At 46.7% G+C, this 27,399-nt stretch overlaps 1 protein-coding gene across 1 annotated transcript in view; it reads left to right on the top strand.

The window, feature by feature from the left end:
• The window catches only part of ANKRD31 (ankyrin repeat domain 31), a 297,365-nt gene that overhangs the window by 30,969 nt on the left and 238,997 nt on the right, over positions 1-27,399 (top strand). The window contains exon 2 of the mRNA XM_069750287.1: positions 15,241-15,382. Coding sequence (XP_069606388.1) covers positions 15,241-15,382 — 142 coding nt within the window. The remainder of the gene's footprint in view (positions 1-15,240; positions 15,383-27,399) is intronic.

Raw genomic sequence — 27,399 nt, forward strand, 5'->3', positions numbered from 1 at the left:
TCCTGGTATTCATGGCCCTCTCATCCCTATCGTGGTATGCATGCCCCCCTCATCCCTATCCTGCTATGCATGGCCCCCTCATCCCTATCCTGCTATGCATGGCCCCCTCATCCCTATCGTGGATGCAAGGCCCCCTCATCCCTATCGTGGTATGCATGGTCCCCTCTTTCCTATCCTGGTATGCATGGCTCCTTCACCCCTACTCTGGTATGCATGGCTCTTTCATCCCTAGCCTGAAATGCATGGCTCCATCATCCCTATCCTGGTATGCATGGCTCCCTCATCCCTATCCTGGTATGCATGGCTCCCTCATCCCTGTCTTGGTATGCATAGCCTCCTCATCCCTATCCTGGTAGGCATGGCTCCCTCATCCCTATTCTGGTATGCATGGCTCCCTCATCCCTATTCTGGTATGCATGGCTCCTTCATCCCTATCCTGGTATGCATGGCTCCTTCATCCCTATCCTGGTATGCATGGCCCCATTCATCCCTATCCTGGTATGTATGGCCCCCCTCATTCCTATCTTGGTATGCAGGGCCCCCATCTCCGTCATAGTATGCATGTCCTTATCCTGATATGAATGGCCCCATTCCCATCATGGTATGCATGGCCCCCATCAGAAAAACACGATGCCAGTATCTGATTTATGCTTGTAAGCAAGCAGTGCATGGCAGTGACGTCATGAGCTTACACACAGGGGGTGGAGGGCACCGTCCATCTAAGAATCACAGTAGAGAATAAGGAAAGAGGGGTCAACCCAAGCTTGACAAACTAAGTACAGTTAAACAAAAAGAAGAGAAGCAGCATCAAGCTATAAAATGGGGACCACCACTCGTATAATACAAATATAATTTATTAGTCAACCAAAAAAGAACCACACAAACCCCGACAATTAAAAACATTTAAAACCTCAACTCAAATGAGTCCTGGGTACCAATAAAGGAACCACCACCCCTGGACATGGTGAATAAGGTAAGTATAATGGAATATACAGATAATAAGCACACTGTGCAAAATACAATTATACAGCTTATGTGGTAATGGATACAAATAATACACAGATATGTATAGGCTATAAATATGTCTCAAACACTTCTAGCAGCATGGCACAGCTCGCTTAGAACAGAATGTAAAATGTGCTAAAGTTGTCATTATATGGATCTAGACATATCTTATATTCTAGCAATACTATGCACATAAAGACGCCCATATGATGGATAAAACCTAGAGAGAACCTTATAAGGATAGGGTTTGGCATATATGTTGGGGTTTGTCTATTACACCTATGCAATTTATGGTATTTGATTGTGTTAACAACCTGACCAACCCACGGTGCGCTTAGGTTCATGGATATGTATGTGTGTATTTGTTAAATATTCATTCAGCACCGGTTCCAGCATTGATTTATCCATCATATGGACTATATACGAGTTGGCGACTCTAGGTTCAGCACCTGTTCACACTGAGTCTATGTTTGGATGTGCCGGTCAGGTTTTTGAAATGTATTCTTTAGCCTTCTGATCGTGCACTCCGCCTCCTAGCTTCAGGTGTTTTAATTACAGCAGGTCCAATACCCCTCCACAGAGAGAGAATTTTAGTCTAGTAAGAGGTTTTCACATGTACCCATTCAGATGGAGACGTTTATTCTCAGCGAGGTAAGGCAAGTTTAGGACCTGGTATAAGAGAGATGCCGTAACGGGGCTACCAGGTACACATAAAATTGGCCATTTTATGCGCTAAAAGCTCTCATTTTTCATATTTCTAGTGCAGTAATGCAGTTCAAATTTCGTTTTTCAAGTTTGTATGTTCTAGCGCTGCAGTGTGCTGCCTTATTTACTTAACTATAACGTAGAGCCGTGAAAGAAAAAATCGCATTTTTTCTACAAAAATGATCTTTTTGCCCACAAATTTTTATTTTCACAAGGGTAACAGGAGAAATTAGACCACTAAAGTTGTTGTGCAATTTCTCCTGAGTACGTTGATACCCAATATGTGGGGGTAAACCACTGTTTGGGCGCACCGCAGAGCTTGGAAGAGAAAGAGTGCCGTTTTACTTTTTCAATGTAGAATTGGCTGGAATTGAGATCGGACGCCATGTCGCGTTTGGAGAGCCCCTGATGTGCCTAAACAGTAGAAATCCCCCACAAGTGACCCCATTTTGGAAGCTAGACCCCCCATGGAACTTATCTAGATGTGTGGTGAGAACTTTGAATGCCCAAGTGCTTCACAGAAGTTTAGAATGCAGAGTCGTGAAAATAAAAAATATATTTTTTTCCACAAAAAAGATATTGTAGTCCCCAAGTTTTTATTTTCACAAGGGTAACAAGAGAAATTGGACCCCACAAGTTGTTGTCCAATTTGTCCTAAGTATGCTGGCCCCATATGTGGGGGTAAACCACTGTTTGGGCGCACGGCAGAGCTCGGAAGGAAGGAGCGCCGTTTTGGAATGCAGACTTTGATAGAATGGTCTGCGGGCATTATGTTGCGTTTGCAGAGCCCCTGATGTACCTAACCAGTAGAAACCCTCCACAAGTGACCCCATTTTGGAAACTAGACCCCCCATGGAACTTATCTAGATGTGTGGTGAGAACTTTGAATGCCCAAGTGCTTCACAGAAGTTTATAATGCAGAGTCGTGAAAATAAAAAATATTTTTTTTTCCACAAAAAAGATATTGTAGCCCCCAAGTTTTTATTTTCACAAGGGTAACAGGAGAAATTGGACCACTAAAGTTGTTGTCCAATTTATCCCGAGTACGCTGATGCCCCATGTGTGGGGGTAACCCACTGTTTGGGCGCACGGCAGAGCTCAGAAGGGAGGGAGCACCATTTGACTTTTTGAGCGCAATATTGGCTGTCGTGTTTGGAGACCCCCTGATGTACCTAAACAGTGGAAACCCCCCAATTCTAGCTCCAACCCTAACCCCAACACACCTCTAATCCTAATCCCAACCTGATCCATAATCCTAATCACTAACCCTAACCATAATCACAAACCTTACCCCAAAACAACCCTAATGTCAACCCTAACCATAACCCTAATCAAAACCCTAAATCCAACACACCCCTAATCCTAATCTCAACCCTAACCTCAAACCTAACCCTAATCCCAATACACCCCTAATCACAACCCTAACCCTAACCTTAACCCTAATCCCAAACCTAGCCCTAATCCCAAGCGTAACCCTAATGCCAACCCTAACCCTAATCCAAACCCTAACCCTAATCCCAACTCTAACCCTAACTTTAGCCCCAACCCTAACCTAGCCCTAAGGCTACTTTCACACTTGCGTCGTTTGGCATCCGTCGCAATCCGTCGTTTTGGACAAGAAACGGATCCTGCAAATGTGCCCGCAGGATGCGTTTTTTGCCCATAGACTTGTATTGCCGACGGATCGTGACGGATGGCCACACGTCGCGTCCGTCGTGCACTGGATCAGTTGTGGCGGACCGTTGGCATAAAAAAAGTTCAATGAAACTTTTTTTATACGTCGCATCCGCCATTTCTGACCGCTCATGCGTGGCCGTAACTCCGCCCCCTCCTCCCCAGGACATAGATTGGGCAGCGGATGCGTTGAAAAACTACAGCCGCTGCCCACGTTGTGCACAATTTTCACAACGTGCGTCGGTATGTCGGGCCGACGCATTGCGACGGCCCCGTACCGACGTAAGTGTGAAAGAAGCCTAACCCTAAATTTAGCCCCAACCCTAACCCTAAATTTAGCCCCAACCCTAACCCTAAATTTAGCCCCATCCCTAGCCCTAACCCTAGCCCTAATTTTAGCCCCAACTGCTGTTCTCCTGCCGGCCAGCAGATGGAGACAGATGGCGGGCGCACTGCGCATGCGCCCGCCATTTTCTTTTGCCGGCGGCCAGGAGGAGCAGCAGGAGGATCCAGGGACACAGGCGAGTATGATAGGGTCCCCGAATCCCCCTATTTCTCTGTCCTCTGATGTGCGATCACATCAGAGGACAGAGAATTACACTTTACTTTTTTTTTTTTTGCGGTCGCCGGTAAACAGTTAATTACCGGCGATCGCAAAACAGGGGTCGGGAAAACCGACCCCGATCATGCTCTTTGGGGTCTCGGCTACCCCCGGCAGCCGAGACCCCAAAGATTCTCGCGGGGCCGGCGGGCGCACTGCGCATGCGCCCACCATTTTGAAGATGGCGGCGCCCACCGGGAGCCACGAGGAGCACCGGGGGAGATAGGTGAGTATTGGGGGGCTACCTGGGACCCCTTTTCTCTGTCCTCCGATGTGCGATCACATCGGAGGACAGAGAAATTAAAAAGAGATCGCGGTTTTTTTTTTTTTTTTTTTTGCGATCGCCGGTAAACGGTTAATTACCGGCGATCGCAAATGCGGGGTGGGTAAAAAAAAACCCCCGAATCATGTTCTCTGGGGTCTCGGCTACCCCCGGCAGCCGAGACCCCGGAGAAAATCCGACTCTGGGGGGCGCTATTTACTTTTTCCACAGCGCCGTTAATTAACGGCGCTGTGGTTTAAGTACCCTTAGCGGCCGCCGTTAAAAGGCGTATCGGCAGTCGCTAAGGGGTTAAAGAGACATGAATATTCATTGCCTTTGTCGCCCCCATGGCCATGGAATGCAGTGAATATTCGTTTCTCTTTAGCAGTGGGCAATGGAGTTAGCCGCAGCCGCTGGCTTCTGCCTTCTGTGACCCGCTGCTTCGCCGCTGCCGCTTTCCCACCTCCCCATCCACAGCCAGAGCACATACATCCGGACAATAAGACGCACCCCCCCATTTTCCTCCACATTTTCTAGTTGAAAAGTTTGTCTTATAGTCTAATAGAGGCACTGTGACGGGGTGTACGGCAGAGCAAGAAGGGAGAACAGGCCGAGGGATGATTCAACAGATTTATTATTAAGAACGCTGGAACAACACATGCAGGTAGATCTACAGAGTCCACAATTAGTCCAACGGAACAGATTCGGGGGCACCTCCCGATAATCTTTGTGCCAGCTAACAAAGCAATAGTCCACACGAGTCCAAGGGATCCCAAAACAATCCCACAAACGACGAGATATGTCCTCAGCTCAAGTCTCGCCCCGTTCGCTTCCGCAGTCACAGATGGACATGGGGTCTTGCCTCAGCTAAGAATCCCCACTCCTTCTCCTTTAAGGATCAACTCACATCTGATCTCAAAATAAGAATGGATTGTCTGAGCTCCTGGGATCCGCCCATGAAGGGGGGTAGGGGTCACACCTTCTATTCAATGGTTGGGTCCACCAGAAGATTCTAGACTGGTGGGCTCTGCTTAATCTATGTAGTATGTACATTTGACTAGCCACCTGCTGTGAGGAAGAATGGCTATTCCTCCACTAGTGATGTTGACAAAGCTTAATTACATTAGAGCTTAGGGCTGCAAGTATTGGGGGAAGGAGACATATTATTACAGGTGAACTCCCAGCACAAGAAAATACATAAATTACAGCTAATAGAAACCAGAGAACAGTTACATACATCAAATGGCATACCACTCAAACACAGGACAGGGCAAAAGTACAGATCATGACAATCCCTTCCCCTCCCAATTTGTGTACGTACAAGGGACCTCTACAGGTCGCTGGTTAAGTACACACAGGCAGAGCGTAACTTACATGTGGCTTCATGCAGCCACGAATTGGCATTGTAGCTCTCCCACATCATTGCCCAGGAGAACATCTGCAGGCAGACCACCCATCACCCCAACCACACATCGCCTGACCCCAAAACCAAACTTCAGATCCACAGTGGCTGTGGGAATAGTCCTCCATTGTCCACCAGCCAGTTCAATGACAATCCCAGGTCCTCGATGGATTGCCTCAGGCCAAACCACTCGGGGATCAGCCAGTGTGAGGAAAGCCCCTGAGTCACAAAATCCAATAAGTCTCTGTCCATCCAGCACGACCTCCTGCAAGTGCTTTCCTCGATGAGCAGAAGTCGTCATAGCTGCAGGTCGCACAACATAAACTCCTAGTGGTGCAACATGGGTGGGTGAGGCACAAGGCCAGTCCTCCCGTAGTGGTGACACGTCATCCTCCATGGCACTTGGCTGTACATAATTAATAATACGACTGGGTACAGGATCAATCCTCATTTGAACAGCTGGGCAGGAGGCTTGCAGATGCCCCAGCTGTCCACATCGATAGCATCTGTGCTGGGTCTCACTCCATCCAAGGCGTCCTCTTGGGCGAGGGGTAAGGGAACCTGGAGGCCGGCCCCCACCTGAAGGTGCTGTAGGGTTTTGAGGACGACTCCTCCATGGGCTGGCTGGGCATAAGGCCTGCAGATGCCCCGGATGCCCATAACCATAACACCTGCGCTCTGCTACTTCCTCTCCTCGTCGTATTCCAGAAAACGCAGTAGAAGCAACTGGAGGCACATTTACACGGGTATCAGCATGAGGTGGTGGCTTAGAGGAACGGGGAACAATGGGGACAGAAGAACAGGGGGCCACCGGTGTTGTGGAGCTGATAGGCCTCTCTCCATCCTCCAACAGAATCCTCCACTGAGGTTTGATGGTGAGAGCCTCATCAGCTAGAGCTGCAGCTTCCTCCACAGTGGCTGGTCTCCTTTCACGCACCCATTCCCGGATCTCAGCAGGGCACTTGAAGTAAAACTGCTCTTTTAGGATAACCTGGAGGAAGGTCTCCCAGGTTAAGGCCCCCTCTGCCTCCAGCCAGCGATGACATATTTGTTTGAGTCTGTGGGCATACATCTTGAAAGACACTTCCTCATCACAGGCTAAAGTACGGAACTGAGTCCTGTAAGTGTCTGGGGTAACAGCGTAATGTTCTAGAATAGTCCGTTTAATCTCCGCATACTCACAGTTCCCCTGAGGGTCCATAGCTCTATAGGCTGCGGCAGCTCCACCCTCTAAGAGCCCCACCAGATGTCGGACTCGGTCCCTTTCCGGGACTTCCATTAATCGACACTGATGCTCAAAGTCCTGGAAGAAGCCCTCAATGTCGCCTGCAGCCTCATTAAAGGGCTTGGAGTCTTTGCGGGATACTCTGGGGAGTTCCCTCATGGTCGGTGCTGGGGTTAGAGTCTGTCTGGAGCTTCTAGCTGCTTCCAAAGCGATCTGCCTCTCCAGCAATGCCATCTCCTGAGCTCTGTCCTCGGCTCTGTGAATGACCTCCCTCTCCTCGGCTCTGTGAATGGCCTCACTCTCCTCGGCTTTGTGAATGGCCTCCCTCTCCCTCTCCTGAGCTCTGTGAATGGCCTCCCTCTTATCTTCTATGGTGGCCTCTTCTCCCAGCAATGCCAACTCCTCCTCGTACCACACAACCCACTGACTTTTTTGGGTATTTACCTCCGGCTGCCTTCTTTCCTCCATTTGCTGTGAGGATCCTTCCTCAGCGTCATCTTGCAGGCGAACTCCTTCCAAAGCCTCAATTAGCTGCTCCTTGGAGAGTCCTTTAAAACGGACTCCTACTTCACGGGCCTTTGATTGTAGGCTCCCGAAAGTCCAGTTCTTGTACTCTGCGGTGTTGGTTCCCGATGTTGGGCCATTGTCCTCCATTCCTTCTGCTCTGATCCCTCTGCTGTCAACCAGTTTGTGACGGGGTGTACGGCAGAGCAAGAAGGGATAACAGGCCGAGGGATGATTCAACAGATTTATTATTAAGAACGCTGGAACAACACATGCAGGTAGATCTACAGAGTCCACAACTAGTCCAACGGAACAGATTCGGGGGCACCTCCCGATAATCTTTGTGCCAGCTAACAAAGCAATAGTCCACACGAGTCCAAGGGATCCCAAGACAATCCCACAAACGACGAGATATGTCCTCAGCTCAAGTCTCGCCCCGTTCGCTTCCGCAGTCACAGATGGACATGGGGTCTTGCCTCAGCTAAGAATCCCCACTCCTCTTTTAAGGATCAACTCACATCTGATCTCAAAATAAGAATGGATTGTCTGAGCTCCTGGGATCCGCCCATGAAGGGGGGTAGGGGTCACACCTTCTATTCAATGGTTGGGTCCACCAGAAGATTCTAGACTGGTGGGCTCTGCTTAATCTATGTAGTATGTACATTTGACTAGCCACCTGCTGTGAGGAAGAATGGCTATTCCTCCACTAGTGATGTTGACAAAGCTTAATTACATTAGAGCTTAGGGCTGCTAGTATTGGGGGAAGGAGACATATTGTTACAGGTGAACTCCCAGCACAAGAAAATACATAAATTACAGCTAATAGAAACCAGAGAACAGTTACATACATCAAATGGCATACCACTCAAACACAGGACAGGGCAAAAGTACAGATCATGACAGGCGCTTCTTTTGGGTAGCTGCGGGCTGCTGTTTTTAGGCTGGGGGGGCCTATATCAATGGCCCCTTACCAGCCTGAGAATACCACCCCCCAGCTGTGAGCTTTGTCAAGGCTGGTTGTCAAAATTGGGGGGGGGACCCCATGCCGCTTTTATAAAAAACAGCGTGGGGACCCCTCTATTCTTGACCAACCTTTCTGAAGCTGACAGCTGAGGGTTGCAGCACCCAGCTATGAATTTTGCCTGGCTGGTTCAAGAAAATAGGGGGAAACCTACCCCGATCACCCGCTCCTGCTGTCACTGTTATTAGCGGCAGCAGGTGTCGGATGATGGCAGTAAGAGTCCCAAAAGCCCCCACCTGCTGTCATGGTTCTGACTTTAATATAACTCTCATCATTCTCTTCTGCCCGCGCCAATCGCCGGCAGAGCAAGGGAGAATGATGAGAGCCATTTTCAGCACCCGCCGCCAGGGAACAGCGCTTATTGTAGCGCTTCTTCCCCGGCGGCTATCCGTGTGGTACTGATGCGGCACACTGTTGCCACACTTGTGCCGCACATATTACACGCACGGACACAGATGTCTTCGGTACATTTTTTTCCAGCACTGGAAATAAATGGATGTGTGAAACCGGCCTAATGTTTGATATTTGGACACTGCAGACAAAAGTTTTCCAATAATATATATAGATTTTTTTTTTTACTCCCATGTTTGCCAAAGTTATAAAACCCCTGCTTCAATGGCTCTCCTTTGCTTCCCCAGCTCCGTTTGTTCAAAGGCTACAGCAGCGACGTCACAATATGAATCTTCACCTTGACTGAACTTTCACTCTCAAAATTCTCAATGCAGAGGTAAAATCTGTGTTTGGTGAATACAGACTTTCCCATTACTGAGATCGGTGATGACAGATGGTGATCATAAGTTCTGTGAAAAAGTGTAACTGTCGTGACTGAGAGTGAATGATCAGTCCAGGAGGAGACAAAGCAAATTTCTTTTATAAGATATATTGCAAAGTTGCTTCTTTTCTTGTGTACAATTGATGTATGAAATAAAAATTTAAACTATTACTCTTTAAAGGGAACCTGTCAGTAGATTTTGCCACTGCCTTTCAGGGCTTACCTACAGCATTCTATAATGCTGTAGATAAGTCCCTGGTCCGACTTGCAAGTGAAGAAAAATAAGTTATATTATACTCACCCGGGTGTGGGGCGGTCCTGTGCGGTCGGTCCGATGGGTGTCGCAGGTTCGGGTCTTGAGCATCCCATCTTCTTGTGACGCCGCCCTCCTGTTGCTTCATCGCTCCCTAGCATCGGTGCTCTTGTGCAGGCGTACTTCTCTGCCATGTTGAGGGCAGAGTAAAGTACTGCAGTGCACAGGTGCCAGGAAAGGTCAGAGAGGCCCAGCGCCTGCACACTACAGTACTTTACTCTGCATTCAACAGGGCAGAGATGTACGCGTTCACAAGAGCGAAGTGCCACGCACTGTAATACTGCAGCCATGTTGGTTGTGGCATTACAGTGATTGGCTGTCCCGCACAGTGTCATCAGGTCTGTATCAGACCTGGCGCCGCCCTGCTCAGCACAGTCAGCTCCAGAATCACCAGTGTAGGGAGAGTTGCTGCAGCGATAGGGACAGAATAGGTGGGGTATACAGTTACTGTGGGTATACCATAATTGAATGCACAAATCCAGCTAAACCAACACACCGGTTATGCACACCGGTGCTTCTCCTGCAACAAAGTGGTACATGTTAGCGCTGTCTGCCCTGATAGGGTGAAACGCCCAGCTACAACCACAAAGCCGTCTGTATCCCCACCGTCTGTCGTCTTCGTGGCCGGCTCTAATGCGAGGGCTAATGAGAACTGTCAGTCTGTCACTGTTAGCAATAAAGTCACCATTGGTCTCAGGGACACTGGGGCAGAGGTGACCCTGGTGCGTCCAGCCATGATAACCCCTGCCAATATCATACCAGGAAAGACTATGTCTATAACCGGGATTGGAGGGGTCAGCCCTGCCGTGCCCATGGCCCGTGTGTACCTGGACTGGGGAGCAGGGAAAGGATTGAAAGAAGTGGGAGTATCAGAGGCTATTCCCACCAATGTGTTGCTAGGCACGGACCTGGGGAGGATGGTGTCCCACTATGTTCCTCTCTTGCAAGTAAATGCTACAGAGAAGGTGGAAGCAAGTGACCCACCTGAGATCCCGTGCGCAAGGGAAAATGTCAGAATGCACAGGACTGTACATATGTGGCAGCTGTGACCCGGAGCCAGGCTGCGGCTCAGACTCAGGCCCAGAGATTAGAGGATGAGTCTCAGACAGAACTGCCAGAACAGGAGGCCCATACTGTGGCCCCGGAGCTTCCTCACATGGCAGACCCAACAAGGTCCCTGATAAGACACTAAAGACTCACCTTCAGACCAGGGCCTGGCATTCACACTAGGCTAAGGGCTGCAGACTGATAGAGCTTCCAGGAGGCCCTGCGGACAGATGTCAGTCTGGAGGAGCTCAGATATCTTGCAGACCGACCCCATGCTGCTTCTGGCAAAGAGAGAGTATACTGGGACCAGGACAGAGTGTATAAAGAGACACTCCCCATGGATACTACAGAATCTTGGGACTATGAACGGCGGCTGATCGTCCCTTATCCATTCAGGGAACAATTATTGAGAATTGCCCATTAAATTCCTCTGGCAGGACACCTTGGAATACAAAAGACTAAAGCTCGCTTGACATATAACTTCTATTGGCCCAAGATGGGGACAGATATTGCTAAATACTGTCGATCATGTGTAGTTTGTCAGAGAGTTGGAAAGTCTGGGAATATACAGAAAGCTCCATTGATACCACTGCCTGTGATCGATGAGCCTTTCCAGCGAGTGGCTGTGGATATCATAGGGCCACTTGCAATCCCTAGCAGCTCTGGCAAAAAGTACATCCTCACAGTGGTGGACTATGCTACACGATACCTGGTAGCTGTTGCACTGTCCTCCATCCGAGCAAAATGGCGGATGCTTTACTGACTGTTCTCTCGTGTGGGTTTCCACAGGGAAATGTTGACCGATCAGGAAACCCAGTTTATGTCCGATCTGATGGAAGGCCTCTGCGAGAAAATACAAGTGCAGCATGTTGTGGCCAGCACCTATCATCCCCAAACCAACGGACTCTGCGTGCGTTTTAACGGAACATTAAAACAAATGTTGAAAATGCTGGTAGAGACTGGGAGCGGTACCTCCCCCATCTGTTGTTTGCCTACAGAGAGGTACCCCAGGCGACTACAGGAGTCTCCCCCTTTGAACTGGTTTATGGGAGGAGGGTCAGGGGGCCACTTGATTTGATTAAGGACTGTTTGGAGGACAACCCCAAAACCACAGGAGTCTCAGTGGTTGAATATGTACTGCGGCTCACAGAAAGAATGCAAAAACTGAGCAACCTGGCCCATGAGAATGTGACCCAGGCCCAAATCAACCAGAAGGTCTGGTACGACCGTAATGCCAGACTGAAAGCCTACGAGGAGGGGCAGAAGGTTTGGTTGTTGGTCCCTATGTTACAGAATAAATTGCAGGCCACATGGGAGGGACCATACCCTGTACATAAGGGGCTAAATGATGTTAATTATGTGGTAACATTAGATGACCATGCAAAGCGTCAGAAAGTATTTCATGTGAATATGCTGAAGGCTCATCATGACAGGGAGACCTGTGTCTTACCTGTCTGTAGCCTGCCTGAAGAGGGGGAGGCTGATCTGTTACTAGATGTGGGGGCCAGGGACGAAGTACATGGAGTCCCTGGAGTCAGCAGAGTTAAATCCTGAGCTATCCCACAGTCAGAGGTCTGAGCTGATGGGGGCGCTCAGCGAGTTCACCGAAGTCTTCACAGGGAGCCTGGGAGGACGCACTTAGCAGCTCACCATGTGGACACTGGTACTAATCCCCCAGTACGGCAGTCTGCATACCGGGTGTCAGCAGAGGTGAAGGCACACATGAGGGAACAGGTAGAGGAGATGCTGAATCTCAAGGAAATACAAAAATCCCAGAGTGCCTGGGCTTCGCCTGTGGTTCTTGTCCCGAAAAAGGACCATACTACCCGGTTCTGTGTAGACTACAGGAAATTAAATGTACTGACTACATGTGAGGTCTACCCTATGCCGAGGATAGACGAGCTGTTAGGACAGCTAGCTAAAGCATCGTACCCCACCATCATGGACCTAAGTAGGGGATATTGGCAGGTACATGCCACCATTGAAAAGGAATGTTTGGCAATTTTGTGGGCTCTGCAGAAGCTGCAACCATACCTCTATGGGCGCAACTTCACTGTGATCACAGATCATAACCCATTGAGTTGGCTCAACAGAGTAGTTGGGGACAACTGGAAATTGCTTAGATGGAGTCTGATATTACAGCAATATGATTTCACAATTTCGCATAAGAAGGGAGTCTGTTGTGAATTCTGCTCTTGGGCTCCCTCCGGTGGTTATGAGTGGTAGTGCTGCGGTAGTTGGTTCGCAGCATTTATCAGGTGTATCTATTTTTTGCAATTTTGGGCTGGGCTATATAGCCTTGCTTGATCCTTTAGTCAGTGCCAGTTGTCCATTGTTTTTGGAGGATTCACATCCCTTCTGGTATCTCCTGTTTGCTGTGCTTTTCTTCAAAGATAAGTCCTGGCTTTGTTTTTGCTGTCCACCTGCTGTGGACCTTTATAGTTCTGTGACTTTTCATGTTTTTGTCTTGTCCAGCTTTGTCTGTGAAGGATTTTTTGCAGCCTAGCTATTTCTCTGGAGATGCACATATACCCTCCATGTCTTTAGTCAGATGTGGTGTTTTGTATCTTCTGTGGTGGATATTTTTTAGTGTTTTGATACTGACCGCATAGTACTCTGTCCTATTCTTTCTTTTTAGCTAGTATGGCCTCCTATGCTAAATCCTGATTTCATTTCTGCGTATGTTATTTCCCTCTCCTCTCACAGTAAATATTTGTGGGGGGCTGTCTTTCCTTTGGGGATTTTCTCTGAGGCAAGATAGGTTTCCTGTTTCTGTCTTTAGGGGTAGTTATTTCTTAGGCTGTGTCGAGGGGTCTAGGGAGTGTTAGGTACCCCCCACAGCTACTTCTAGTTGCGCTGTTAAGTTCAGGGTTTGCGGTCAGTACAGGTTCCACCTTCTCCAGAGTACGTCTCATGCTGCTCCAAGGCCACCAGATCATAACAGGAGTCGATCATTGCAATGCTGATGGCCTATCTCGCCATGGTGGGGCAGAACCAGATACGTGCTCGGGAGCTGACCTGTAAGTCAACCCCCATGCACGTTCATAAGGAGGGAGGTGTGGTGAAATATGTATATATCTATCTATTAACCTCTGCACTAATCCGTACCTCCCACTCCCGACTCCAAGACTTCTCCCGTGCTGCGCCAATCCTCTGGAATGCTCTACCCCAAGATATTAGGACCATCCATAATTTGCATAGTTTTAGGCGCTCGCTCAAAACACATTTGTTCAGAGCGGCCTATCACGTTCACTAATCAAAGTCATTTTATTTGTGTGTGTGTGTGTGTAGCCCATTCACTATCCCCATCTATTCCCCAACCCCTGAAGATGGCTGGACCATGATTGTAAATACATCATTGTAAATACACACCTGTACTTTGCATCTCCCCCACCTCATTGTAGATTGTAAGCTCTCACGAGCAGGGTCGTCTTATTTTGCTTTAATTATTGTATTGTTAACGTTGTTACTTATGACTTTTGTGTTTGAAACTGTTAAACTGTAAAGCGCTGCGGAATATGTTGGCGCTATATAAATAAAGATTATTATTATTTATTATCTACAGTATATGTGTGTAGTGACATATGTCTAGGGTTATATGTGTAACTAGGAGTAGCTGAACATCTGTCCTGAAACTGCAGGTCTCACAAAGGTCACAGCATACATATCTTGAGAAGGCATACTACTGTCTCCACTCTCGCCAGGGGGTCGTGCTGGGAACCAAAAAAAAAGTGAAACATTTGACACCTCCTAGCTCTTTGACGAGCGATGTCAATTGCAGCCTGACAATATCTATTTCTGAGAACTTTTACACAGGGAATCTCAGAGCAAATAATATATTCATTGGGGGAGCGGCCGCGGTCCAATCAAAAAAACAAGCAATTATGATATTAACCTGAGGGGCTAGTCTAGAAATCTGACCTCCAGAGTAAAGCTATAAATTAGGCCTGTATACATAGTATCATGTTCACATGTGAGGGCAGCCTGGGAAGCTGATGTGTTCCACCAACTCCATATTCACCCCCCCCTCAGGGAGAAGAAAGCAGACTACAAAGTTAGACGTTTCTGTAAATTTTCTCCTGTTTCTTTTATACTGTTTTGCATACCTGTATGTCTTTTTATTATCATATTTTTATACCTTTTTCTTACTGTAAGCACTGAACCTTTTTGTATTAAAGCATAAAACTTTAACAAGTTGAACCTTGAATGTTCTAAAAGAATCCATAGCCTTAAACTGATTGATCCGTATGAGTGGTAGACAGTATTAGTAATTTCCGGGACTCATCGCCAGTGTATTCGGTGAGTGGTGAAAGCGTGTATGAGCAGGTGTGTGGCCTGGGTTGGTGTGTGATTTATGCTCCCATTACAGCATAGGAGAGAGGTTGAATGCTGGACTGAGAGAGGGGAGATAGATTTACCCTTGCAGGCACAATCCCCAAGTCATGGGATGAGAGCAGGTTCGTGACAAATTAGTGACATCACGGAGAGGGATCCATGACAGTCATCGATATGCAATCAGTTTCCTATGTTCTAATGTATCTGTAAAAATCTAGTGCTATGCGATGGCTTCATAATGAATCTGATTTTTTTTGCTCCTCCACAGACTTGAATGGGTGAACAATGGGGTACATCATGGCCGGTGGGCACACACCGACTTACATAAATGTAGCTCAGCTTTATATGGTAAAGTGTGTCCTCTTGGATTACAGGACAGGATACACTGATAAACATGAAGGGCGGGTATGAGTCCAAGAAAACTCGAATGGATGCCGATTATGACAGCGATGAAACAATGGTGGATGATTCCATCCTAGGCAGTGATGAGGAAGAAGATGACTCCTACTTCAAAAGGTTTTTTTTTTGTCCTTTTACATTTTTGTAACTAAATGATGAATGTAAAAGATCTTTTGATTAAAACATTGGGAATTTATGGGGGATTCAATTCTTTTCTGAATCAAACATGTAAAGAGAGATGTCATTAAAGTGTATTTATCCCAGCATTTTATGTATATTCACCAATAAAAGTTTAATTGCATTCCCAGGTATTGTATATCACATTATTGCTGTGTAAACATTTGTGTTGGCATACATTGATTTGTTAAATTGATGATCGGTAATTAAATTATATAAGTACAAGTATGGGCTACAATGGATCTACAATACAATAATGAATCAACCCTGAATTCTATTACTTTTTGTGTATACAGCCCCTATGCAGACCTATGTGCCTTTATGGTTATATAATAATGGCCCCTATATACAGCAGGTTAAGGTCAGTCGAACCCGCTGATTTCGGCAGGATCAGCTAAAGATGTAATTTGTATGGGGGCCTCCTGATTCCCCTTTGGCAGATGTTACTGATAATAAAAAGGATCCGTTATGTTGAATTTTAGCTGCCGATCCATTTTGTTCCCCCTGGAAATAAGCCATCACTAGCTGAGGAGTCTAGCAGTCGCTTTCTTGTAAAGATTGCAGGAGCACCCAGCCAAGCCAAACGTTCCTGTGTATGGGATGTCTGGAGAGATAGCCACCAGTCAAACAATCATTTGTCCAACAACATTTAATGTTCATGAATCATTAAAGGGAAACTGTTAAAAGATTTTTTGTAGAGTCCGAAACCCTGATCCCATCGATGTGTCACTTACTGGGCTGCTTGGTTTGGTTTACCCCCAAGGGTGGTTTGCACGATAATGACCAGGCCAATTTTTACAATTCTGACCACTGTCCCTTTATGAGGTAATAACTCTGGAACGCTTCCATGGATCCCGGTGATTCTGAGAATGTTTTCTTGTGACATATTGTACTTCATGATAGTGGTAAAATTTGTTTGATATGACTTGCGTTTATTTGTGAAAAAAAAACGGAAATTTGGCGAAAATTTCACAAATTTCCAAGTTTGAATTTTTATGCCCCTAAATCAGAGATATGTCACGCAAAATACTTAATAAATAACATTTTCCACATGTCTACTTTACATCAGCACAATTTTGTAACCAAAATTTTTTTTGTTAGGAAGTTATAAGGGTTAAAAGTTGAACAGCGATTTCTCATTTTTACAACACCATTTTTTTTTTTTAGGGACCACATCATATTTGAAGTCACTTTGAGGGGTCTATATGATAGAAAATATCCAAAAGTGACACCATTCTAAAAACTGCACCCCTCAAACTGCTCAAAACCACATTAAAGAAGATTCTCTCTGTGAGCTTCCGTTGGTGGAGGAAAGTGGTACTGCGGCTTCTGAGTTTCCTTCCTCAGGTGATGTGGTGAAGTCGTTAGGTGCTGCTCTATTTAACTCCACCTAGTGCTTTGATCCTGGCCTCCAGTCAATGTTCTGGTATTGGACCTGTTTCCTCCTGGATCGTTCCTGTGGCCTGCTGCTCTGCATAGCTAAGTTCTGCTTTGCTATTTTGTTTGCTGTTTTTTTTCTGTCCAGCTTGTCTATTTGTTTTTTCCTGCTTGCTGGAAGCTCTGGGACGCAGAGGGTGTACCTCCGTGCCGTTAGTTTGGTACGGAGGGTCTTTTTGCCCCCTTTGCGTGGTTTTTGTAGGGTTTTGTGTTGACTGCAAAGTTACCTTTCCTATCCTCGCTCTGTTCAGAAAGTCGGGCCTCACTTTGCTAAATCTATTTCATCTCTACGTTTGTCTTTTCATCTTAACTCACAGTCATTATATGTGGGGGCTGCCTTTTCCTTTGGGGTATTTCTCTGAGGCAAGGTAGGCTTATTTTCTATCTTCAGGCTAGTTAGTTTCTCAGGCTGTGCCGAGTTGCATAGGGAGCGTTAGGCGCAATCCACGGCTGCCTCTAGTGTGGTTGGAGAGGATTAGGGATTGCGGTCAGCAGAGTTCCCACGTCTCAGAGCTCGTTCAATGTTTTGGGGTTATTGTCAGGTCACTGTATGTGCTCTGACCTCTATGTCCATTGTGGTACTGAATTACCTTATCATAGCAGGAGTTCAGACTTTGCTGGAATGCTGAAGTGCTAATAGGAAATGTTTTTTTATAACAAACTAAGGTCCATTTTTTCCTGGGTGCGCCAATACTCTACATGTAATTGGGAAATATTTTTCAGGCACAGTGCAAAGCTCAGAAGGCAAGGAGCACCATGGTTTGCAGGTGCCATGACCCACTGGGAGAGCCCAGGAGGTGCCAGAACAGCAGAACCCCCCATAAGTGACCCCATTTTACAAACTACACCTCTCAATGAATTCATCTAGGGGTGCAGTGGTCATATTGACACCATAGGTGTGTCACAGACTTTTATACCATTGGGCAGTGAAGACAAAATAACTACATTTTTACCACCAAAATTTTGTTTTAGTCAAAGATTTTACATTTTCACACAAGAAGTGGGTAAAAATGGCACCATAATTTGTACCACAATTTCTACTGAACGTGGCAATACCGTATATCTAGCTGTACAGTACTACTTAGCCATGCAGAGAGACTAGAGGGGGCCCACCCGGAGCTACTCTGCTGTAACTGTATTGGCGTGTACAGCGTGCCAATACAGTTACATTCTGCGGCAGAGCAGGGAGAATCGATCTCCCTGCTGCTGCCCGGCCGCTATGCGCCCCTGAGCAGGCAGGGGGGGGGGGCCGGTGCCAGCAGTGGGCCCCCTGCCTCTCATTGCAGGGTCAGCTGTAACGGCATCTAGCCGATGCAGCTGACCGCATTGATGAGGGAAGGAGTGCTACGCTCATCCCATCATCATTCTGTCAGCGTCTGACGACACTGACAGGGGGCACGATGATGTCACTGCCCAGCGCCCATGGTCCGGAGGTGAGCGGGAGCAGCGCAAGAACAAGGAAGATGAGAGGTGAGTATTTATTGTTTTTCTTTATGGGGGCTGCCTTATATTACAGGGTCTGCGTGTGGGGGGTGCTGCCTTATACTACAGGGTCTGCCTGTGGGGGGAGGTGCTACCTTATACTACAGGGTCTGCCTGTGGGGGAGGTGCTGCCTTATACTACAGGGTCTGCCTGTGGGGGGGGGGGTGCTGCCTTATACTACAGGGTCTCCTTTGGTGGGGGGTGCTGCCTTATACTTCAGGGTCTGCCTATAGGCATGCTGCCTTATACCACAGGGTCTGCCTCTGGAGTGCTGCCTTATACTACAGGGTCTGCCTATGGGGTGCTGCCTTATACTACAGGGTCTGCCTATGGGGTGCTGCCTTATACTATAGAGTCTGCCTGTGGGGGGCTTCCTTATGCTATAGAGTTGATAGAATGGTGGCGCAGGATGGGAGCAACACATGACAGAATGGGGGAGCAGGATGGGAGCAGCATGACAGAATGGGGACGCAGGATGAGAGCACATATAAGAAGAAACTCCGTGTGCACTGCTATAGACCGGTGCAGAGACTAGGTACCCAAACCATAAAGTGCAATATGAAAAGAAGTCTCGCACTCAACTTAAGTATATTTTGTAGATTTATTACTGGAAGTAGCACCGGAAACGTTTCAGCCCTACAGTGGGCTTTCATCAGTCACTACAGTGTTCAAGAAAAAATGCAATGCGGTATATAAACAAAATATGCAATACAATGCGGTACATAAATAAAACCTGAAAAAACAAAAGTATATACAAAATTGTCATGAATAATCAAATAGAGCCAAAGTTTTTATAGATACATATTCTAGTGATGATATCGCAGTGAATTTGTGCTTAATAACCTCGCTAGATATATTGTGGGAGTGGCTAACATGAAGATAAAGATGAAACACATACAGTGCTAATGCCAACTAGTTTGTGGCAAAGAGTCCTTATGTATTAAGGATGCAGACCTGAATATGGTGCCTAATGTGGCAAGAGAGGAGAAGAGAGAACACGCGATGTATAGCATTCGGATGGACAGGAATAGACGGACTGTTATCAAAAAAGGAAGGTACTCACAGAAGATGTCCCCTTACTGGGAAAATAATAGTAATGGTAGATGAGAGGTAGATGCAATTTTTAATGGGATGTTACTACAGAACGTGGGAGGGAAAGAAAAAAAATAATAATAAAAAAATTATAATAAAAAGGCGATATGGTGTACTGATATACCCCTGAAGTTACAACGCCCCCAATTATATGTGCTAGTATACCTTAGAGTTATGTATAGATGGCGGGAGGTGATCACCTCATATGGCCAGATAAGAGACCCGGGCTGCAGAGAATAGAAATCAGGCAAATGTAAGTACCTACAGTGAATAGCAGTACATACGGCAAAAGCTGCTACCAGAAGCATGTATGTACCTGTGGAGAAGCCGCTGGGGTGCTAGGATTGTCCTCTCAGACGCGGAGTCCACCGCTCGTCTGAGAGGGATCAGGAGGTGCCGGTTTTTATGCAGGTGTCAGGCACAGAAAGCGAGCGCCGCGACCGGAAGTGACGTCACAAGGTGTCGTCAGACCGGAAATGCATGGCTGTGCGGTTCACAGCGGTGAAATATGCGTTCCAAGACAGGGGCGTTACTATGCAGGCAAATAAGAATGTAAAATAAAGCCCCAAGGCCCCAATACGGCGCCATGGCATGGAGAAGGGGAGAAAGGGCATGGGAAAGAGGATCCCACATGAGCGCCGAGCGTGGGCGGAGCCGGAATAAGGAGAGAGGGGGCGGGGTTCCATGTGGGTAGAATCCATCTAACAATAGAAGGAAAACATATATGGGAGAATGTGAGGGAGGGGAAAGGGGGCGGAGTACCATGAGTAGGTCATATCCATTCAGATAATGGAAAGGGGAGGCCCTATGTGACAGGTAGGCAGGCAGAATCGAAGGGTGGGGACCACAGACTCAGTAGATACTGTGTATATGGGAATAATCAGTATATACAGTATAAACATAATGGGGCATAGGATGCAAACCCAGATGTAACAGGGTATATGTGCAGTGCAGGGTGTCCTGACCTATAAGCGTGAGATCAATAGTGTGACATATATATAGCAGATAATGCCCATTATAACCACATCTAGGAAGAGCGTGTCCATAGTGAACGGTGATAACGGACAAGAGTATAGACACGGAGAGTGATGGTCAATCCGATGGTGACAGTGGTTCGTGACGTGCCAATCAATCATTAGTACAGACGACTCTAAAAGACAAAGGCATATATTAGTACATAGCATAAACATGCTTATGTCAGGCATATCAAACCCTATAATTTCAGTCACTTAAGACGTATCCAAACCCCTCAAATAAATGCAGATAGTTCATATTCCCTGTTAAGTCCTTTTGGTGATAGTGTGTCTAGGGTGTGTATCCAGTATGCCACACGTTTTCTGAGCATCAGTAATCTATTTTCTCCCCTGCGTTGCGTCGGAACGTGTTCCAGTACCTGAAATTTTAGTTGGGAAATACTGTGTCCAGATGTGTGAAAATGGTGGGGTAATGGTAGTAAGAGGTTATTACAGCGAATGGTGGATTTGTGTTTTGACACCCGATCCCTAATGGGTTGGGATATTTCTCCTTCATATAGTAGGCCACATGGGCATTTGATGACATAGATAACATATGTGGAGCTACATGTGAAATACCCTCTAATTTTAAACTCTTTACCAGAATACGGGTGTGTAACTGCATTCCCCTTGAGAACATTGTTACACTGTACACAGTGTAGACACGGAAAAGTGCCTTCCCTTGGTATGCCAAGAAAGCTTTGTCTATCAGTGGTACTGGTGCCGATGTCATCTTTGACAAGACTATCCCGCAAGCTTGGAGCTCTTTTGAAGCACGGGAGGAATGGTTGTTGAAACTCCGTTACATTGGGAAATGCATTAGATAAAATAGGCCAATTGCTGTGTATAGCCCTATGGAGCTTGTACATAAAAGGGTGGAACGAGTGTACAAAAGGGATACGTGAGGTTGTGTCCGCCCTAGGTCTGTCAGCCACAGCCCTGGATTTCTCCAGGATAGATAAGGGGTACCCTCTAATTTGGAATTTTTGTGTCATCTCTTGTATACGTTGATCCCTGGTGTTGATGTCGGAGACTATACGTTGTACTCTCTGGTATTGTGCTTTTGGTATGGACCTTTTGGTAGAGGGGGGTGGAGACTCTTAAAATGTAGGAGACTATTACGGTCTGTACTTTTGGAGTAGAGATCCGTACTAAGTTGACCACCTAAACCCTTGATCACCAGTGTGTCTAGAAAGTTCATACTCCAGAGATCGTAATTTATAGTAAAGGTAATGCCAGGCCACGAGGTATTCAGGAATGCCAGGAAGGTGTGGAGGATATCCTCCGAGCCCCGCCATACACAAAATACATCATCAATGTATCTTTTCCATATGATGATGTTCTCCCTAAATAGGCTGTTCTTGTATATAGAGCTCTCCTTGAAGTGTACCATATATGCATTTGCATAAGGAGGTGCTGCGTGTGACCCCATAGCGGTCCCCCGTTTTTGTAGATAGAATGTGTCTTGAAACAAAGAAGTTTGATGTAAGTATGATCCTGGGGAGATCAATACAGAGTGATATCTGGTCAATGTCCATATCGGTCCCCTCTAATAGATGGCGGACCGAGTGGATACCCTCCTCATGGGGAATGGAGGTATATAGATCCCTCACATCCAGGGTTACCAGGAGGGCATCTATGGGGATAGAATCAATATCCCTAATCAGTTTCAAAAAGGAGCCCGTATCTAACAAGAAAGATCTGGATTTTTGTATGAGAGGAGTAAGAATTCTCTCAATGTATCTCGCTATGGGGGATAGTATGGAGTCCGTGGAGGCCACTATGGGCCTCCCTGGTGGGTTCTCCAAGTTTTTAATGGATCTTCGGCAGCTTGTAAAAGACTGGTATGATGGGATTCTGATTTAGAAGGAAGCTACATGTCTTCTAGTCCAGAACGCCCAACTCCGTATATTTATGGAGGATAGTCTCAATGCTGTGACGAATCGTATGTGAAGGATCCCTGTCTAGTGCCTGATATATGGAATTGTCGCTCAGTTGTCGCATGATCTCAGCCATGTATTTGGTTTTGTCCATGATCACTAGTGCCCCACCTTTATCGGCCGGTTTCATTATAATGGACTTATCCCCTTGAAGGTTTATCAGGGAATGTCTTTCCTCAGTAGTAAGATTGGGCGGATAGAAAAGGTTACCCCTCTCTATACTCTCTCTAAGGGATGTGAATGAATCTTGCACGAAACTGATAAATGTTTCGACAGCATGGGAACCGTGTGGAGGTCTAAAATGACTTTTGTTCCGTAGACCCAAGCTAGAGGAAGACAATAATTTAGAGTTAACATCGACAGGAACCAAGTTAGCCGCTACCGGATTAATGGAAAAGTGTGCCTTTAATCTGATTTGACGAAAGAACCTTTGCAGGTCCATGTCTAAATCAAACGTGCGGCAACGATAAGATGGGCAAAAGGAGAGTCCTTTCTGTAAAAGCGAATGTTCAGCAACATTGAGAGTTCGGGACGAGATGTTAATCACTAGGTTGTCCATACCTTCGATCGGGTGATCCTGTTGGTCTCCTGGTTTCTTCTTATGCTTCTGTCCTAGCACCCCAGCGGCTTCTCCACAGGTACATACATGCTTCTGGTAGCAGCTTTTGCCGTATGTACTGCTATTCACTGTAGATACTTACATTTGCCTGATTTCTATTCTCTGCAGCCCGGGTCTCTTATCTGGCCATATGAGGTGATCACCTCCCGCCATCTATACATAACTCTAAGGTATACTAGCACATATAATTGGGGGCGTTGTAACTTCAGGGGTATATCAGTACACCATATCGCCTTTTTATTATAATTTTTTTATTTTTTTTCTTTCCCTCCCACGTTCTGTAGTAACATCCCATTAAAAATTGCATCTACCTCTCATCTACCATTACTATTATTTTCCCAGTAAGGGGACATCTGTGAGTACCTTCCTTTTTTGATAACAGTCCGTCTATTCCTGTCCATCCGAAGGCTATACATCGCGTGTTCTCTCTTCTCCTCTCTTGCCACATTAGGCACCATATTCAGGTCTGCATCCTTAATACATAAGGACTCTTTGCCACAAACTAGTTGGCATTAGCACGGTATGTGTTTCATCTTTATCTTCATGTTAGCCACTCCCACAATATATCTAGCGAGGTTATTAAAGGGACACTGTCACCTGGATTTGGAGGGAACAATCTTCAGCCATGGAGGCGGGGTTTTCGGGTGTTTGATTCACCCTTTCCTTACCCGCTGGCTGCATGCTGGCTGCAATATTGGATTGAAGTTCACTTTCTGTCCTCCATAGTACACGCCTGCACAAGGCAAGATTGGGGCGCAGGATGGGAGCACATGACAGGATGAGGGCACAGGAAGAGAGTAGCACATGACAAGATGAAGCCGCACAAAACAGGATGCAAGCGCAGGATGGGGGCTGCACATGACAGGAAGGGGGCGCAGGATGGGGGCTGCACATGACAGGAAGGTGGCGCAGGATGGGCTGCACATGACAGGAAGGGGGCGCAAGATAGTAGCAGCACATGACCAGATTAGGGCGCAGGATGGAAGCAGCACATACCAGGATGGAGACCATATACCAATATAAATGGTCGCCACCCGGGCGTTGAACGGGTTCAATAGCTAGTCTACTATATAATTGTCTAAGGGTCACTTCCGTCTGTCTGTCTGTCCTTCTGTCTGTCACGGTTATTCATTCGCTGATTGGTCTCGGCAGCTGCCTGTCATGGCTGCCGCGACCAATCAGCGACGGGCACAGTCCGGAAGAAAATGGCCGCTCCTTACTCCCCGCAGTCAGTGCCTGTCGCCCGCATACTCCCCTCCGGTCACTGCTAACACAGGGTTAATGCCGGCGGTAACGGACCATATTATGCCGCGGGTAACGCACTCCGTTACCGCCGCTATTAACCCTGTGTGTCCCCAACTTTTTACTATTGACGCTGCATATGCAGCATCAATAGTAAAACGATCTAATGTTAAAAATAATAATCATAATAACCTTCCGCCGTCGCGTCCTGTCCTCGGCACTGCAAGCGGCAGGTTCCGCTTCCAAAGATGCTATGGGAGAAGGACCTTCCATGACGTCACTGCGCTCATACCAATCCTGGGACCGGACACCGCACACAAGCGCCGGAACTACAACGGGCTCTTCGGATGGTGAGTATGTTTCTTTTTTATTTTTTAACCTGTTACATACGTGACTGGGCAATATACTACCTGGCTGGGCAATATACTACGTGGCTCTGTGCTGTATATTACGTGACTTGGCAATATACTACGTGGCTCTGTGCTGTATATTACGTGACTGGGCAATATACTACGTGACTGGGCAATATACTACGTGGCTGGGCAATATACTACGTGGCTGGGCAATATACTACGTGGCTCTGCAGTATATTACGTGGCTGTGCAATATACTACATGACTGGGCAATATATTACGTGGCTGGGCAATATTCTACGTGGCTGGGCAATATTCTACGTGGCTGGGCAATATACTACGTGGCTGGGCAATATAGTACGTGGCTCGGCAATATAGTACGTGGCTGGGCAATATACTACGAGGACATGCATATTCTAGAATACCCGATGCGTTAGAATCGGGCCACCATCTAGTTTTCTATAACCAGCCAGGCAAAATGCCCACTATGAGTCAATCATTTTTTGCAGGCTGATCACTTCTGTATCATGGAGATGAAGCAGCATCGCCATGCCATAGAAACAGGTAGCTCTGCACTGACAGAGAGACTTGCTGATCATGCACTGGGCGTGATCAGCAAGTTTCCTAACTCTGGTGACACGGATGTCGTCATGACAACATTGGGTCACCATGGCAACGATCGGGACCCCACGTCATGCTGCGGGGTATCTCATCTAAAGGCAGAGGGGCTGTCAGTCCTCTGCTGGCTCCTGGAATGCTGCAATCGTGTTTGATCGCAGCATATCGGGGATTAAAGTGCCGGGAGCAGTCTGTGACCATTCCTGGCACCTAGTGCCGGGTGTCAGCTGTCAGAATCAGCGCGGGCGATCGCGATGGCCTAATGATCCGTCACTGGTCAAATAGGGCCAGGGCACCTGGACAGATCATTACGTCAATTGTCAGAAAGGGGTTAATAAAATCACTGTTTTATCGGCAGGAAATTATCACCAGAGGACTAGTAAACCTGCTGCCATGTATTCCTCCATATTCATGAGCTTTGTTACCCTGCCTCCACCATTGATTGGCAGCTTTCTGCCTATGCACATTGTACACAGAAAGCTGCCAATTAGTGGTATAGGTGGGGTTATACAGAGAGCTCAGAGAACTGGCAGATATGCATCAGATAAAAGGGATTTTATCAGAACTACAGTGCCAGTAAAGTAAGTGACACATCACTGAAATCAGGTCTCTACCCCTACATCATGCTGCTCTCACATGACGTAGCAGAATACTGGTAACAGATTCCTTTAGAGTACTGTGTAATCTGATCAATCCTGTACTCCAGCTTTTTCCATCTGTTATCTACTTAGGGTATGGGTACACAATCCAGAAGTGGCAGCGCTTTGGACGCAGTGCATGTTCACTGCGTCCAAAGCGCTGCCGTCTATTGAATGCCGGTGAATCCGGATGTATTCACTGAACCGTGTGGACTCACACTGTCCAAAATATTGTATGGGTGAAATTTCTCTTGTGGAGACTACAGTAGTGTCTCCGCAAGAGAAAATGACATTCTGCGGTCTGGAGAGACATGTCATATGTCCGTCTCCGCGGGTGAGCCGCGGGAATCTCTGGACGCAAGTGGGCATGGGATCCCATCCACTCTGTTGTAACATCTGGCCTGAGCAGGTAGGAAGCTGCACATGGACGCAGTGTTTAATGATCATGTGCATATACCCTAATTAACATACATTTGACCTGCTTTGCTCACTATAATGGTGTTTTGTTTTACAAACTATAGAGATGCCTATAGAGTAAGCCAATGTCAGACTCAACATAACAGTAACGGGTAATACTCTGAAGCAAATTAGAGCAACCTCAGGGTTTATACAGTGAAAGAAAGAATGCCTACATTGTTAAATATTTAGAATTGAGAGTCCTCAGTAGTTGATACCTTTTAATGGCTAACTGAAAAGATGGTAACAAATTGCAAGCTTTCGAGACTACACAGGTCTCTTCATCAGGCAAAGACTAAAACAAATTCTGAAGAATCACATATTTATGCACAACATAGTATAGGAGTCTCTCTCCCTCTCCCTCTCCCTCTCCCTCTCCCTCTCCCTCTCCCTCTCCCTCTCCCTCTCCCTCTCCCTCTCCGATCAGATCGATGAGGAGGTCAATATTTAGCCGGACCGACTCAGGAGCACGCTGTGAAGCCTGTTAAAAAAGAAGAAAAAAAAAACCATTACATTAAAAACAACATATAAGAGATGCTTACACGATGACGGCCGCCCGCACTCACGCCGACAACCATGGGAGCCGCTCTGATGACCTCTGGATCGAGCACCAGAATCAGAAGACTGAGAAAAGAAAAGAATTATGTGCTTGTGTATTGGCTTTTTATGTGTTGTGTGCAGTGTGATGTCTATAATTATTTTTTTGTATGTGTTGTATGTTGTGTGATGTCTAAAATGATCAGTTTGCATGTGTTGTGTGCAGTGTTCTTTCGGTAAGGATCTTTTGTTTTTATGTGTTTGGGTGTAGTGTGAGGTTGTGGTTCCGCGATTCATGCAAGACATTTACCAATTGCGATCCCACTCCAGGTCTCTCTCCACCCCTTTGGTCTTCTTCTGGAAGCACCTCTTCTGCTGCAGTCTCCTACAGAAATAAGAGATTGATAAATACATTAATTAATAATAATATGGATAGATATCTAGAGACAGACAGACTGACTGGGAAAAAAAAAAATCTCTAAAAACAGAACTTTTATTTACCTCAGTGCGCTGCCGACGTTCAAGAGGG

This window comes from Ranitomeya imitator, chromosome 1, assembly GCF_032444005.1.
Source record: "Ranitomeya imitator isolate aRanImi1 chromosome 1, aRanImi1.pri, whole genome shotgun sequence".
NCBI classification, from domain to species: domain Eukaryota; kingdom Metazoa; phylum Chordata; class Amphibia; order Anura; family Dendrobatidae; genus Ranitomeya; species Ranitomeya imitator.